Source organism: Salmo salar, chromosome 09 (genome assembly GCF_965601325.2).
Source record: "Salmo salar chromosome 09, fSalSal1, whole genome shotgun sequence".
NCBI classification, from domain to species: Eukaryota; Metazoa; Chordata; class Actinopteri; order Salmoniformes; family Salmonidae; genus Salmo; species Salmo salar.
The window spans coordinates 134,941,971-134,954,766 of record NC_138299.1 but is presented as its reverse complement, the minus strand read 5'-3'; the positions used below and the strand labels follow the sequence as shown (position 1 = coordinate 134,954,766).

The window sequence follows — 12,796 nt, the reverse complement described above, 5'->3', positions numbered from 1 at the left end:
ATTAAAGTGGCCAATGATTTGAGTCTGTATGTAGGCAGCAGCCTCTCTGTGTTAGTGATGGCTGTAACAGTCTGATGGCCTTGAGATAGAAGCTGTTTTCAGTCTCTCGGTCCCAGCTTTGATGCACCTATATTGACCTCGCCTTCTGGATGGTAGCAGGGTGAACAGGCAGTGGCTCGGGTGGTTGTTGTTCTTGATGATCTTTTTGGCCTTCCTGTGACATCGGGTGCTGTAGGTGTCCTGGAGGGCAGGTAGTTTGCCCCCGGTGATGGCGTTGTGCAGACCGCACCACCCTCTGGAGAGCCTTGCGGTTGAGGGTGGTGCAGTTGCCGTACCAGGCGGTGATACAGCCCGACAGTACAGTTGTGGCCAAAAGTTTTGAGAATGACAGAAATATTAATATCCACAAAGTTTGCTGCTTCAGTGTCTTTAGATATTTTTATCAGATTCTACTATGGAATACTGAAGTATAATTACAAGCATTTCGTAAGTGTCAAAGGCTTTTATTGATAATTATATGAAGTTGATGCAAAGAGTCAATATTTGCAGTGTTGACCCTTCTTTTTCAAGACCTCTGCAATCCGCCCTGGCATGCTGTCAATTAACTTCTGGGCCACATCCTGACTGATGGCAGCCCATTCTTGCATAATCAATGTTTGTAGTTTGTCAGAATTGCTTGGTTTTTGTTTGTCCATCCGCCTCTTGAGGATTGACCACAAGTTCTCAAGCTTTTTTCCGGATGCCCAAACAATCGGAAAGGGGATTCATCAGAGAAAATTACTTTACCCCAGTCCTCAGCAGTCCAATCCCTGTACCTTTTGCAGAATATCAGTCTGTCCCTGATGTTTTTCCTGTAGAGAAGTGGCTTCTTTGCTGCCCTTCTTGATTCCAGGCCATCCTCCAAAAGTCTTTGTCTCACTGTGCGTGCAGATGCACTCACACCTGCCTGCTCTGTACTGGTGATGCCCCGATCCCGCAGCTGAATCAACTTTAGGAGACGGTCCTGGCGCTTGCTGGACTTTCTTGGGCGCCCTGAAGCCTTCTTCACAACAATTGAACCGATCTCCTTGAAGTTCTTGATGATCCAATAAATGGTTGATTTCGGTGCAATCTTACTGGCAGCAATACCCTTGCCTGTGAAGCCCTTTTTATGCAAAGCAATGATGATGGCACGTGTTTCCTTGCAGGTAACCATGGTTGACAGAGGAAGAACAATGATTCCAAGCACCACCCTCCTTTTGAAGCTTCCAGTCTGTTATTCAAACTCAATCAGCATGGCATAGTGATCTCCAGCCTTGTCCTCGTCAACACTCACACCTGTGTTAATGAGAGAATCACTGACATGATGTCAGGTGGTCCTTTTGTGTCAGGGCTGAAATGCAGTGGAAATGTTTTTTGGGGATTCAGTTCATTTGCATGGCAAAGAGGGACTTTGCAATGAATTGCAATTCATCTGATCACTCTTCATAACATTCTGGAGTATATGCAAATTGCCATCATACAAACTGAGGCAGCAGACTTTGTGAAAATTAATATTTGTCTCATTTTCAACTTTTGGCCACGACTGTATGCTCTCAATTGTGCATCTGTAAAAGTTTGAGAGTTTTAGGTGACAAGACACATTTCTTCAGCCTCCCGAGGTTGAAGAGGCGCTCTTCCGCCTTCACCAAACTGTCTGTGTGGGTGGACCATTTCAGTTTGTCCGTGATGTGTACGCCGAGGAACTTAAAACTTTCCACCTTCTCCACTACTGTCCCGTTGATGTAGATAGGGGGTTGCTTTCTCTGCTGTTTCCTGAAGTCCACGATCAACTCCTTTTTGTTTTGTTGACGTTGAGTGAGAGGTTGTTTTCTGACACCACACTCCGAGTGGCTGTCTCCCTGTAGGCTGTCTCGTCGCTGTTGGTAATTAAGCCCACTACTGTGGTGTCGTCTGCAAACTTGATGATTGAGTTGGAGGCGTGCATGGCCACGCAGTCATAGGTGAACAGAGAGTACAGGAGGGGGCTGAGCACGCACCCTTGTGGGGCCCCAGTGTTGAGGATCAGCGAAGTGGAGATATTGTTTCCTATCTTCACCACCTGGGGGCGGCCCGTTAGAAAGTCCAGGACCCAATTGCACAGGGCGGGGTTGAGACCCAGGGCCTCGAGCTTGGAGGGTACTATGGGGTTGAATGCTGAGCTGTAGTCAATGAACAGCATTCTTACATAGGTATTCCTCTTGTCCTGATGGGATAGGGCAGTGTGCAGTGTGATGGCGATTGAATTGTCTGTGGACCTGTTGGGGCGTTATGCAAACTGAAATGGGTCTAGGGTGGCAGGTAAGGTAGAGGTGATATGATCCTTGACTAGTCTCTTAAAGCACTTCATGATGACAGAAGTGAGTGCTACAGGGCGATAGTCATTTAGTTCAGTTATCTTTTCCGCCTTGGGTACAGGAACAATGGTGGCCATCTTGAAGAAAACTGGGGAAAGGAGCGATTGAATATGTCCGTAAATACACCTGCCAGCTGGTCTGCGCCTGCTCTGAGGGCGCGGCTAGGGATGCTGTCTGGGCCAGCAGCCTTACGAGGGTCTACACGTTTAAATGTCTCACGTCGGCCACGGTCCTTGGGCCGTGTCGGTGGCACTGTATTATCCTCAAAGCGGGCAAAAAATGTGTTTAGTTTGTCTGGAAGCAAGAAGTTGGTGTCCGTGACGTGGCTGGTTTTCTTTTTGTAGTTCGTAATTGCCTGTAGACCCTGCCACATATGTCTCTTGTCTGAGCCGTTGAATTGTGACTCCACTTTGTCCCTTTACCGACCTTTCGCTTGTTTGATTGCCTTGCGGAGGGAATAACTACACTGTTTATATTCTGCCATATTCCCAGTCCTCTTTCCATGGTTAAATGCGGTGGTTTGCGCTTTCAGTTTTGCGTGAATGCCGCTATCTATCCACGGTTTCTGGTTAGGGTAGGTTTTAATAGTCACAGTGGGTACAACATCTCCAATGCACTTCCTCATAAACTTACTCGCTGAGTCAGTGTATAAATCATTGTTATTCTCTGAGGCTGCCCGGAATATTTCCCAGTCTGCATGATCAAAACAATCTTTAAGTGTGGATTCCGATTGGTCAAACCAGCTTTGAATGGTTCTAGTCACAGGTATATCCTGTTTGAGTTTCTGCCTATAAGACGGTAGGAGCAAAATGGAGTTGTGGTCAGATTTGCCGAAGGGAGTGCGGGGGAGGGCCTTGTATGCATCGTGGAAGTTAGAGTAGCCAGTGTATTGGTCCAGTGTATTGCCCGCGCGAGTGCTACAGTCAAATATGCTGATAGAATTTAGGTAGCCTTGTTCTCAAATTTGCTTTGTTAAAATCCCCAGCTACAATAAATGCAGCCTCAGGATATATGGTTTCCAGTTTACATAGAGTCCAGTGAAGTTCCTTGAGGGCCGTCGTGGTATCTGCTTGAGGGGGGATATACTAAGCTGTGACAATAACCATCGAGAATTCTCTAGGGAGATAATATGGGCGGCATTTGATTGTAAGGAATTCTAGGTCAGGTGAACAAAAGGACTTGAGTTCCTGTATGTTGTTATGATTACACCACGTTCCATCTGTGAGTAGGTCTGATTCAGACTAGAGTCCTGCTCACTCTAAAACTAAGAGTGCTCCCCAAATTATACCATATTCGCTATTTAGTGCACTACTTTTGACCAGAGCCCTATGGACCTTGGTCAAAAGTAGTGCACTATAAAGGTAATAGGGTGCCATTTGGGACGTGGTCTAAAGCTTGCTTGACACCCTGTCCAGGAAGGACTTGCACTGAGCAATTATCTAGCCTCTCCAAGCCAACAACATGGAGGAGTCCGGCATATGCCACTTCTCTCACTCTAAGCCCCAATGGACATGGATGCATCTAGGCCTAAGCCGCAGTAGCAGGCAGAGCATGTTGTATCATTCCCCTCCCTTCTCCTTCGTGGCTGTCTCAGATACACTGTGATGTTTTCACATTGCCCTGCATGGCGCTGCAAGTGTTTCTCCCCACAAGCAGCATCTCATTGACTGTGTCCCAAATGGCACCCTATTCCCTATACAGTGCACTACTTTTGACCATGGAAGGTGTACAGTGCATTCGGAAAGTATTCAGACCATTTGACTTTTTCCACATTTTGTTATGTTACAGCCTTATTCTAAAATTGATTAAATTGTTTTTTTCCTTATCAATATACACACAATAACCCATAATGACAAAGGAAAAACTATTTTTTAAACATTTTTACAAATGTATTAAAATAAACTTAAATAACAAATTTACCTAAGTAGACCCTTTACTCAGTACTTTGTTGAAGCATCTTTGGCAGAGAATACAGCCTCGATTCTTCGTGGGTATGACGCTACAAGCTTGGCACAACTGTATTTGGGGAGTTTCTCCCCTTCTTCTCTGCAGATCCACTCAATCTCTGTGAGGTTGGATGGGGAGCGTCGATACACAGCTATTTTCAGGTCTCTCCAGAGATGTTCGATTGGGTTCAAGTCCGGGCTCTGGCTGGGCCACTCAAGGACATTCAGAGACTTGTCCCGAAGCCACTCCTGCGTTGTCTTGGCTGTGTGCTTAGGGTCGTTGTCCTGTTGGAAAGTGAACCTTCGGTCCAGTCTGAGGTCCTGAGCGCTCTGGAACAGGTTTTCATCAATGATTTCTCTGTACATTGCTCCGTTCATCTTTCCCTAGATCCTGACTAGTCTCCCAGTCCCTGCCGCTGAAAAACATCCCCACAGCATGATGCTGCCACCACCATGCTTCACCGTAGGGATGGTGCCAGGTTTCCTCCAGATGTGATGCTTGGCATTCAAGCCAAAGAGTTCAATCTTGGTTTAATCAGACCAGAGAATCTTGTTTCTCATGGTCTGAGAGTCTTTAAGGTGCCTTTTGGCAAACTCCAAGCGGGCTGTCATGTGCCTTTTACTGAGGAGTGGCTTCCGTCTGGAAGTGCTGCAGAGATGGTTGTCCTTCTGGAAGGTTACCTTATCTCCACAGAGAAACTCTGAAGCTCTGTCATAGTGACTATCGGGTTCTTGGTCACCTCCCTGACCAAGGCACTTCTCCCACTTTTGCTCAGTTTGGCTGGGCGGCCAGCTCTAGGAAGAGTCTTGGTGGTTCCAAACTTCCTCCATATAAGAATGGAGGCTACTGTATTCTTGGGGACCTTCTATGCTGCAGACATTTTTCTGTACCCTTCCCCAGATCTGTGTCCCGACGCTCTACGGACAATTCCTTCGACCTCATGGCTTGGTTTTTGCTCTGACATGCACTGTCAACTGTGGGACCTTGTAAAGACAGGTGTGTGCCATTCCAAATCTTGTCCAATCAATTGAATTTACCTCAGGTGGACTCCAATCAAGTTTAAGAAACATCTCAAGGATGATCAATGGAAATAGGTTGCACCTGAGCTCAATTTCGAGTCTCATAGTAAGGTGTCTGAATACTTAAGTAAATAAGGTATTTCAGTTTTTATTTGTAATAATTTAGCAAAAATGTCTAAACCTGGTCCTTATGAGGTATTGTGTATAGATTTATGAGGATTTTTTTGATTTAATACATTTTAGAAGGCTTTAACGTAACAAAATGTGGAAAAGTCAAGGAGTCTGAATACTTTCCGAATGTACTATATATTGTGCCTATTGGAGCCTATAAAGTCCTCTGGTGCTCAGTGATCCCCATCATACACCATGTCCCTCTCTAGCTACCAGGATGAGATGGCATGGCAGTGGATAGCTGCTGTCTTACGGGCTCCTCACCAATTCTGCTATTTTGTGTTTTTCTTTTTTACGTAAACTTTTTTTGTACATAATATTTTCGCCATCATTTCCTATGACCCCTACATATCGACTCAGTAATGGTACCCTGTGTATATAGCCAAGTTATCCTTACTCATTGTGTATTTATTCCTTGTATTATTATTTTTTTTATTATCTATTTTTCCTCTCTGAATTGTTGGGAAGGACCCGTAAGTAAGCATTTCACTGTTGTTTACAAAGCATGTGAAAAATTTAATTTGATTTGATATGAGGAGGTCCAGCCGTGGAGGTTGGGGGGGGTTGTCTTAAGGCTAAGGAGGAGGCGTTATATATCAGCTCACTGACCTTGAGCTGCATCTCCCCTCCCCCTTATCCCCCCTTTACATTATCACTGGTCCCTTAGTCACTGCTTTATAATTGCAGGTTAGTTTGATTCTCACTCAGTCAGGTAAATTGCAGCCATGATGTAATTAGCTGAAGGCTATGCTTGCTGTCATCCTGGTTGCATTTGATCAGTCGTAGCTAAGACTCCAGTGTTAAGGGGAGATACAAAGCTGTCCTAGTGCAGCTTAGACTCCAGTGTTAATTGGAGATACAAAGCAGTCCTAGTGCAGCTTAGACTCCAGTGTTAAGGGGAGATACAAAGCTGTCCTAGTGCAGCTTAGATTCCAGTGTTAATTGGAGATACAAAGCAGTCCTAGTGCAGCTTAGACTCCAGTGTTAAGGGGAGATACAAAGCAGTCCTAGTGCAGCTTAGACTCCAGTGTTAATTGGAGATATAATGCAGTCCGAGTGCAGCTTTCAGTGTGTCTTTGTAGTCAGGCTCTTCATGTGTCTCTAGAGATACAGGCTGCTTTTTGTCCTGAAGGGAGGTCAATATTCAGACACAGTAATCCTCTCTCTGGCTCTCTCTCTGTGTCTCTCTTGTCTGTCTTCTCTGGCTCTGGGTGTCATCACAGTAACTAGCCACTGAAATCAGAGGCAGGAACCTCGCATCGATCACACACTGCTTCATACACTGCTTCATCTTCTCACATTACTTCCCAGAGAGAGGGGAAGAACAAATCACACGCATGGACGCGTGCGCACTCACACACACACACACACACACACACACAGTCGTCTTCCCCTCTTAAATCCCCATTTTCTCTTTACTTTCCACCAGTCACTCACTCCTTTACAGAGCCCAGAGTCACTCACTCCTTTACAGAGCCCAAAGCCACTCACTCCTTTACAGAGCCCAAAGCCACTCACTCCTTTACAGAGCCCAGAGCCACTCACTCCTTTACAGAGCCCAAAGCCACTCAACTCCTTTACAGAGCCCAAAGCCACTCAACTCCTTTACAGAGCCCAAAGCCACTCACTCCTTTACAGAGCCCAGAGCCACTCACTCCTTTACAGAGCCCAGAGCCACTCACTCCTTTACAGAGCCCAGAGCCACTCACTCCTTTACAGAGCCCAGAGCCTTTGGTGTTTGTCCAGACACGTTACTTATTTAATTAATATGCTCTTTCAAAACGTGTAAGAATTTCAATTAAGCTTTTTTGTAAACTGTCATTTTCTAACAGGTTATAAACATTTGTGAATTCTATTTGTTCTGTATTCGATGATTATACTGTGTCACCAATCAGATTCATACTAAAGACATTGATTCCTACAGATTATTAACTGACATTCCAAAATAATTCTGTCATGTCATTCCCTCCCTCCATTAAACCTCATCATTAAACCCCTCTCTCTCTCTTTCACACCCATCCTTTATCCATCCATCAGATCCTCCCCCCACCACGACACCAGTCCCCACCACCTCTACTCCCCTCTTCCTGGACACCAGCATGGCCCCCAACAAGCGGCGAGGAGCAAGCGGCCACTTCACCTCCCCCACCCTGGCCTCCCTGTCAGACAGCAGCATGGGTACCATAGTGGGCGGGGCTGTGGGCGGGGTCCTGCTCCTGGGGTTGCTGCTGATCCTGGGTGGAGCTTGCTTCATGCGCCAGCGGAGGACCTTCAGGGGTGACTACTACACCAAACAGTACCTGGGCCCCTCCGACATGCAGAAGGAGTCCCAGCTGGACGTGCTCCAGCCCCACGAGCTGCAGGAGGTCGACGGGGACGCGCACAACTCTACCTGCAAGGACAGCCAGGAGCTGAAACCCAAGCCGGGACTGGGAGGGGACATCATTTACCCCAATGACATCAAGGACAGGGAGGACTGGGGCGACGGCCACAGGGGCCTCCGGGAGGGCAGCTACTACCCTGTTGAAAACCACAACATCCACCACCCCAAAGGGCCGCTCGTTCACACTCCCACTGTGACCAATGGCTCCCCCTACCTGCCGGAGGACTGCTATGACAATGGCACAGACAGCGAGTATGTGTCCCACATGGATGGGTCTGTGATCTCACGCAGAGAGTGGTATGTCTGAGAGCTACAGGGGAGCGGGAAGATACCTTTTGGCTCAAAATGACTCGGTGAGACAATAATTTAACAGGTGTTGAAATAGATATATTATAGAGAATTTGTCAATTCAATAAACAGACTCTTCTAGACAAGAATGAACATTCCCGGCTCATTTGTGTGCTCTGACCCCAAGGACTTCCATATGACTTCCATATGGAGTGTGTTATAATGTCGTAGCAATCTCAACAGATGATCTTAGGCTGGGAATGGCAGTAATCTGCTGTCATTATCCGCTTAACTTTAGAACTAGGGTTCATTTGGCAAGGGTTTCTCTGTACTACGTTGTTTCAACAGATGTGAGCGGTTCACGTTGTGTCGTTCTGCTTTTATGTATGTAAACACCTGTCTTACGTCATGAGCCTGGCATTTCAGCCCTCATTAGTGAAATATTTCTATCCCTTTTGAAAATTCTAAACTATGTGCCCATATGTTGCATCAATTCAAACCCCTCATATTCAATGACATTTCCCAAAACAATTGCCTGTAATCATATGACTTTATGACTTTTTCATAAAGGTTACATTCTGATTGCTTGTTGCTGTTGAGAGCACCTAAATCAGATTATATTTTAGTTTTCAAACTGTTATACAGATGTGAAAGGGAAAAGGATTCAACAATGTGACAAAAAGGGAGCAATTTGCCAAGTTTATGGTTCTAGATGACGATAGAATATATCCACATGTTGTGAGCAGGATGTACAGTGATACTGTCAGGACTATGGGACGTGATAAGACTCTTTTAAGCACATCGGAGGAATACATCTCAAGGTTTGTATCTATTTAGGACAGTGTATTGCACATGTTCTTTAGCATTGGTGGCACATTCTAGATTGTGTCCCAAATGGCACCGTATTCCATATACAGTTTATTAGGTACACCCATATAGTCCTGACTGCCATCAGCATGACGCAATAGGAACCGGGATTTGTCGGACCAGGCAATGTTTTTCCACTCCTCAATTGTCCAATGTTGGTGAACACTTCTTCTTGTTTTTAGCTGACAGGAGTGAAACTCAGTGTGTGTCAGTGTGATCTGTGATGGATTCTTTCCAGTACACAACCAGGCACCATGACATGGTCTTTGTCCCAAGTGGCAGCCTATTCCGTACATAGTGCACTACTTTTGAACAGAGCCGCATGGACCGTGGTCAAAAGTAGTGTACTATATAGGGAATTAGGATTCCATTTGGGAATGAGTCCATGACATGAGGTTGTAGCTACTAAAGGGTTGACATCACTAGTGATCCCATCTCCATTAGCTGGTATTGACCTTCCATTTCCTGTTCCTGCTCAGCCGGTAGCTTCGTTCTACCTGAGAAACTAAAGGATTAAAGTGACCTCTCCAAAGCCTCGCCGTTAAAGGAAAGATCTCTTCAGTCAATTGGTCGGGTGGAGGAACACTTGCGTATCACACACACACTCCACATGCTACCTGCTGCCTAGGCCACTCCAACCCTGCCATGTTCAAAGCCCAGCCCTCACCTCAAAGTTTTAGCATTTTAATTAACTTCTCTTCCCTGGATGGACTTGGTGAATGTTTGACATCGGTGATGTATAGAGCATCTGTGTATGCAAGCACACTCATGTGTTTTTATCTGTTTGATTCAAGGCTTCCAGCGTGTGCCTGACTAAAATGGACAAAGCCCCTCGGTGAAAACTTTTCTTAGCTTAGCTACTGCTCAGACATCCACCCAGGGGTTGTGGGCACGTAGGCTAGATACAATGCAGGGATAGATTCTCATGTCTTTGACTGTTTGTCTGTACACACAATGTGAGGTTAGCTTGGTCTTACTCCCTGTTTTGAACATTTGTCCAAATACAGGCTGGCCTTTGACATGTAATTTCATTGGGAGTGGAAGAAAGTGATTGAATGTTTACTTTGGCAAAGATTTTGTTTTCAACTTGACCTTCTTTGGAATGGAAAGAGATTAAGTTATTGTTGTGCCTATACTGCCTTCATTTCATTTGAATTCTTTATGGTTTATTCTTCTGCTTATGTATATATGTTCATGGTTTTTATGTGTGATGATTCATGTGTTGATTTAAGTCCTCAAGGCCTCTGGAGAGAAAGGTTGGTGACTTATGCCTTTTTATGTCATTCTTTTTAATATTTATGATTTTGTTGCTTGTTTTTAAACCAGTACAGTTGACTTAAGGTGAATTGTTTAGCCTTATACACACAGACTCTTGTAGCAGCTTAAGTTACAATGTACCTGAAAATTGTATTTCACTGGAAAATTACATGGGTAGTACTAAGCAGGCCAGAATCATAGTCAATGTTATTGTTTTGTAAATATGGTGGCTTTTTTTATTCTTTATTAAAAAAACAAATGTTTTGAATTTTGTTGGTCTGAAATTGTCACAGTGCATTAGATTATTTTATTTTTTTCACCTTCATTTAACCAGGTAGGCCAGTTTACAACTGCGACCTGACCAAGATAAAGCAAAGCAGTGTGACACAAACAACACAGAGTTACACATGGGATAAACAAACGTACAGTCGATAACACAATAGAAAAAATCTATATACAGTGTGTGCAAATGTAGTAAGATTAGGGAGGTAAGGCAATAAATAGGCCATAGTGGCGAAATAATTACAATATAGCAATTAAACACTGGAGTGGTAGATGTGCAGAAGATGAATGTGCAAGTAGAGATACTGGGGTGCAAAGGAGAAAAAAAAGAAATAACAATATGGGGATGAGGTAGTTGGGTGGGCTATTTGCAGATGGGCTGTGTACAGGTGCAAAGATCAGTCAGCTGCTCTGACAGCTGATGCTTAAAGTTAGTGAGGGAAATATAAGACTCGAGCTTCAGTGATTTTTGTAATTCGTTCCAGTCATTGGCAGCAGAGAACTGAAAGGAAAGGCGGCCAAAGGAGGAGTTGGCTTTGGGGATGACCAGTGAAATATACCTGCTGGAGCGTGTGCTACGGGTGGGTGCTGCTATGGTGACCAGTGAGCTGAGATAAGGTGGGGCTTTACCTAGCAAAGACTTATAGATGACCTGGAGCCAGTGGGTTTGGCGACGAATATGAAACGAGGGCCAGCCAACGAAAGCATACAGGTCGCAGTGGTGGGTAGTATATGGGGCTTTGGTGACAAAACGGATGGCACTGTGATAGACTACATCCAATTTGCTGAGTAGAGTGTTGGAGGCTATTTGGTAAATGACATCGCCGAAATCAAGGATCGGTAGGATAGTCAGTTTTACGAGGGTATGTTTGGCAGCATGAGTGAAGGATGCTTTGTTGTTGATTTTAATTTTGGATTGGAGATGCTTAATGTGAGTCTGGAAGGAGAGTTTACAGTCTAACCAAACACCTAGGTATTTGTAGTTGTCCACATATTCTAAGTCAGAACCGTCCAGAGTAGTGATGCTAGACGGGCGGGCGGTTGCGGGCAGCGATTGGTTGAAGAGCATGCATTTAGTTTTACTTTCATTTAAGAGCAGTTGGAGGCCACGGAAGGAGTGTTGTATGGCATTGAAGCTTGTCTGGAGGTTTGTTAACACAGTGTCCGAAGAAGGGCCAGAAGTATACAGAATGGTGTCGTCTGAGTAGATGTGGATCAGAGATTCACCAGCAGCAAGAGTGACATTGATCTATAAAGAGAATTGAGTCGGCCCGAGAATTGAACCCTGTGGCACCCCCAAAGAGACTGCCAGAGGTCCGGACAGCAGGCCCTCCGATTTGACACACTGAACTCTATCTGAGAAGTAGTTGGTGAACCAGGCGAGGCAGTCATTTGAGAAACCAAGGCTGTTGAGTCTGCCGATAAGAATGCGGTGATTGACAGAGTCGAAAGCCTTGGCCAGGTCAATGAAGATGGCTGCACAGTATTGTCTTTTATCGATGGCAGTTATGATATCGTTGAGGACTTTGAGCGTGGCTGAGGTGCAGAGTGTCTCCCCCTTTGAAGAGGGGGATGACTGCGGCAGCTTTCCAATCTTTAGGGATTTCAGATGATACGAAAGAGAGGTTGAACAGGCCAGTAATAGGGGTTGCAACAATTGCGGCGGATAATTTTAGAAAGAGGGTCCAGATTGTCTAGCCCAGCTGATTTGTAGGGGTACAGATTTTGCAGCTCTTTCAGAACATCAGCTATCTGGATTTGGGTTAAGGGGAAATGGGGGCGGCTTGGGCAAGTTGCTGTGGGGGGTGCAGGGCTGTTGACCCCGGTAGGGGTAGCCAGGTGGAAAGCATGTCCAGCCGTAGAAAAATGCTTATTGAAATTCTCGATTATCGTAGATTTGGTGGTGACAGTGTTTCTTAGCCTGAGTGCAGTGGGCAGCTGGGAGGAGGTGCTCTTATTCTCCATGGACTTTACAGTGTCCCAGAACTTTTTTGAGTTTGTGCTACAGGATGCAAATTTCTGATTGCAAAATCTAGCCTTTGCTTTCCTAACTGCCTGTGTATTGGTTCCTAACTTAGCTGAAAAGTTGCATATCGCGGGGGCTATTCGATGCTAATGCAGTACGCCACAGGATGTTTTTGTGCTGGTCAAGGATAGTCAAGTCTGGAGAGAACCAAGGGCTATATCTGTTCTTAGTTCTACATTTT

At 45.2% G+C, this 12,796-nt stretch overlaps 1 protein-coding gene across 1 annotated transcript in view; it reads left to right on the top strand.

The window, feature by feature from the left end:
• Positions 1-10,575, top strand: part of LOC106612808 (nectin-3-like protein) — an 80,001-nt gene extending 69,426 nt beyond the window's left edge. Inside the window, exon 7 of the mRNA XM_014214320.3 lies at positions 7,550-10,575. Coding sequence (XP_014069795.1) covers positions 7,550-8,202 — 653 coding nt within the window. The 3' untranslated portion in view covers positions 8,203-10,575. The remainder of the gene's footprint in view (positions 1-7,549) is intronic.
• The last annotated feature ends 2,221 nt before the right edge of the window (positions 10,576-12,796 follow it).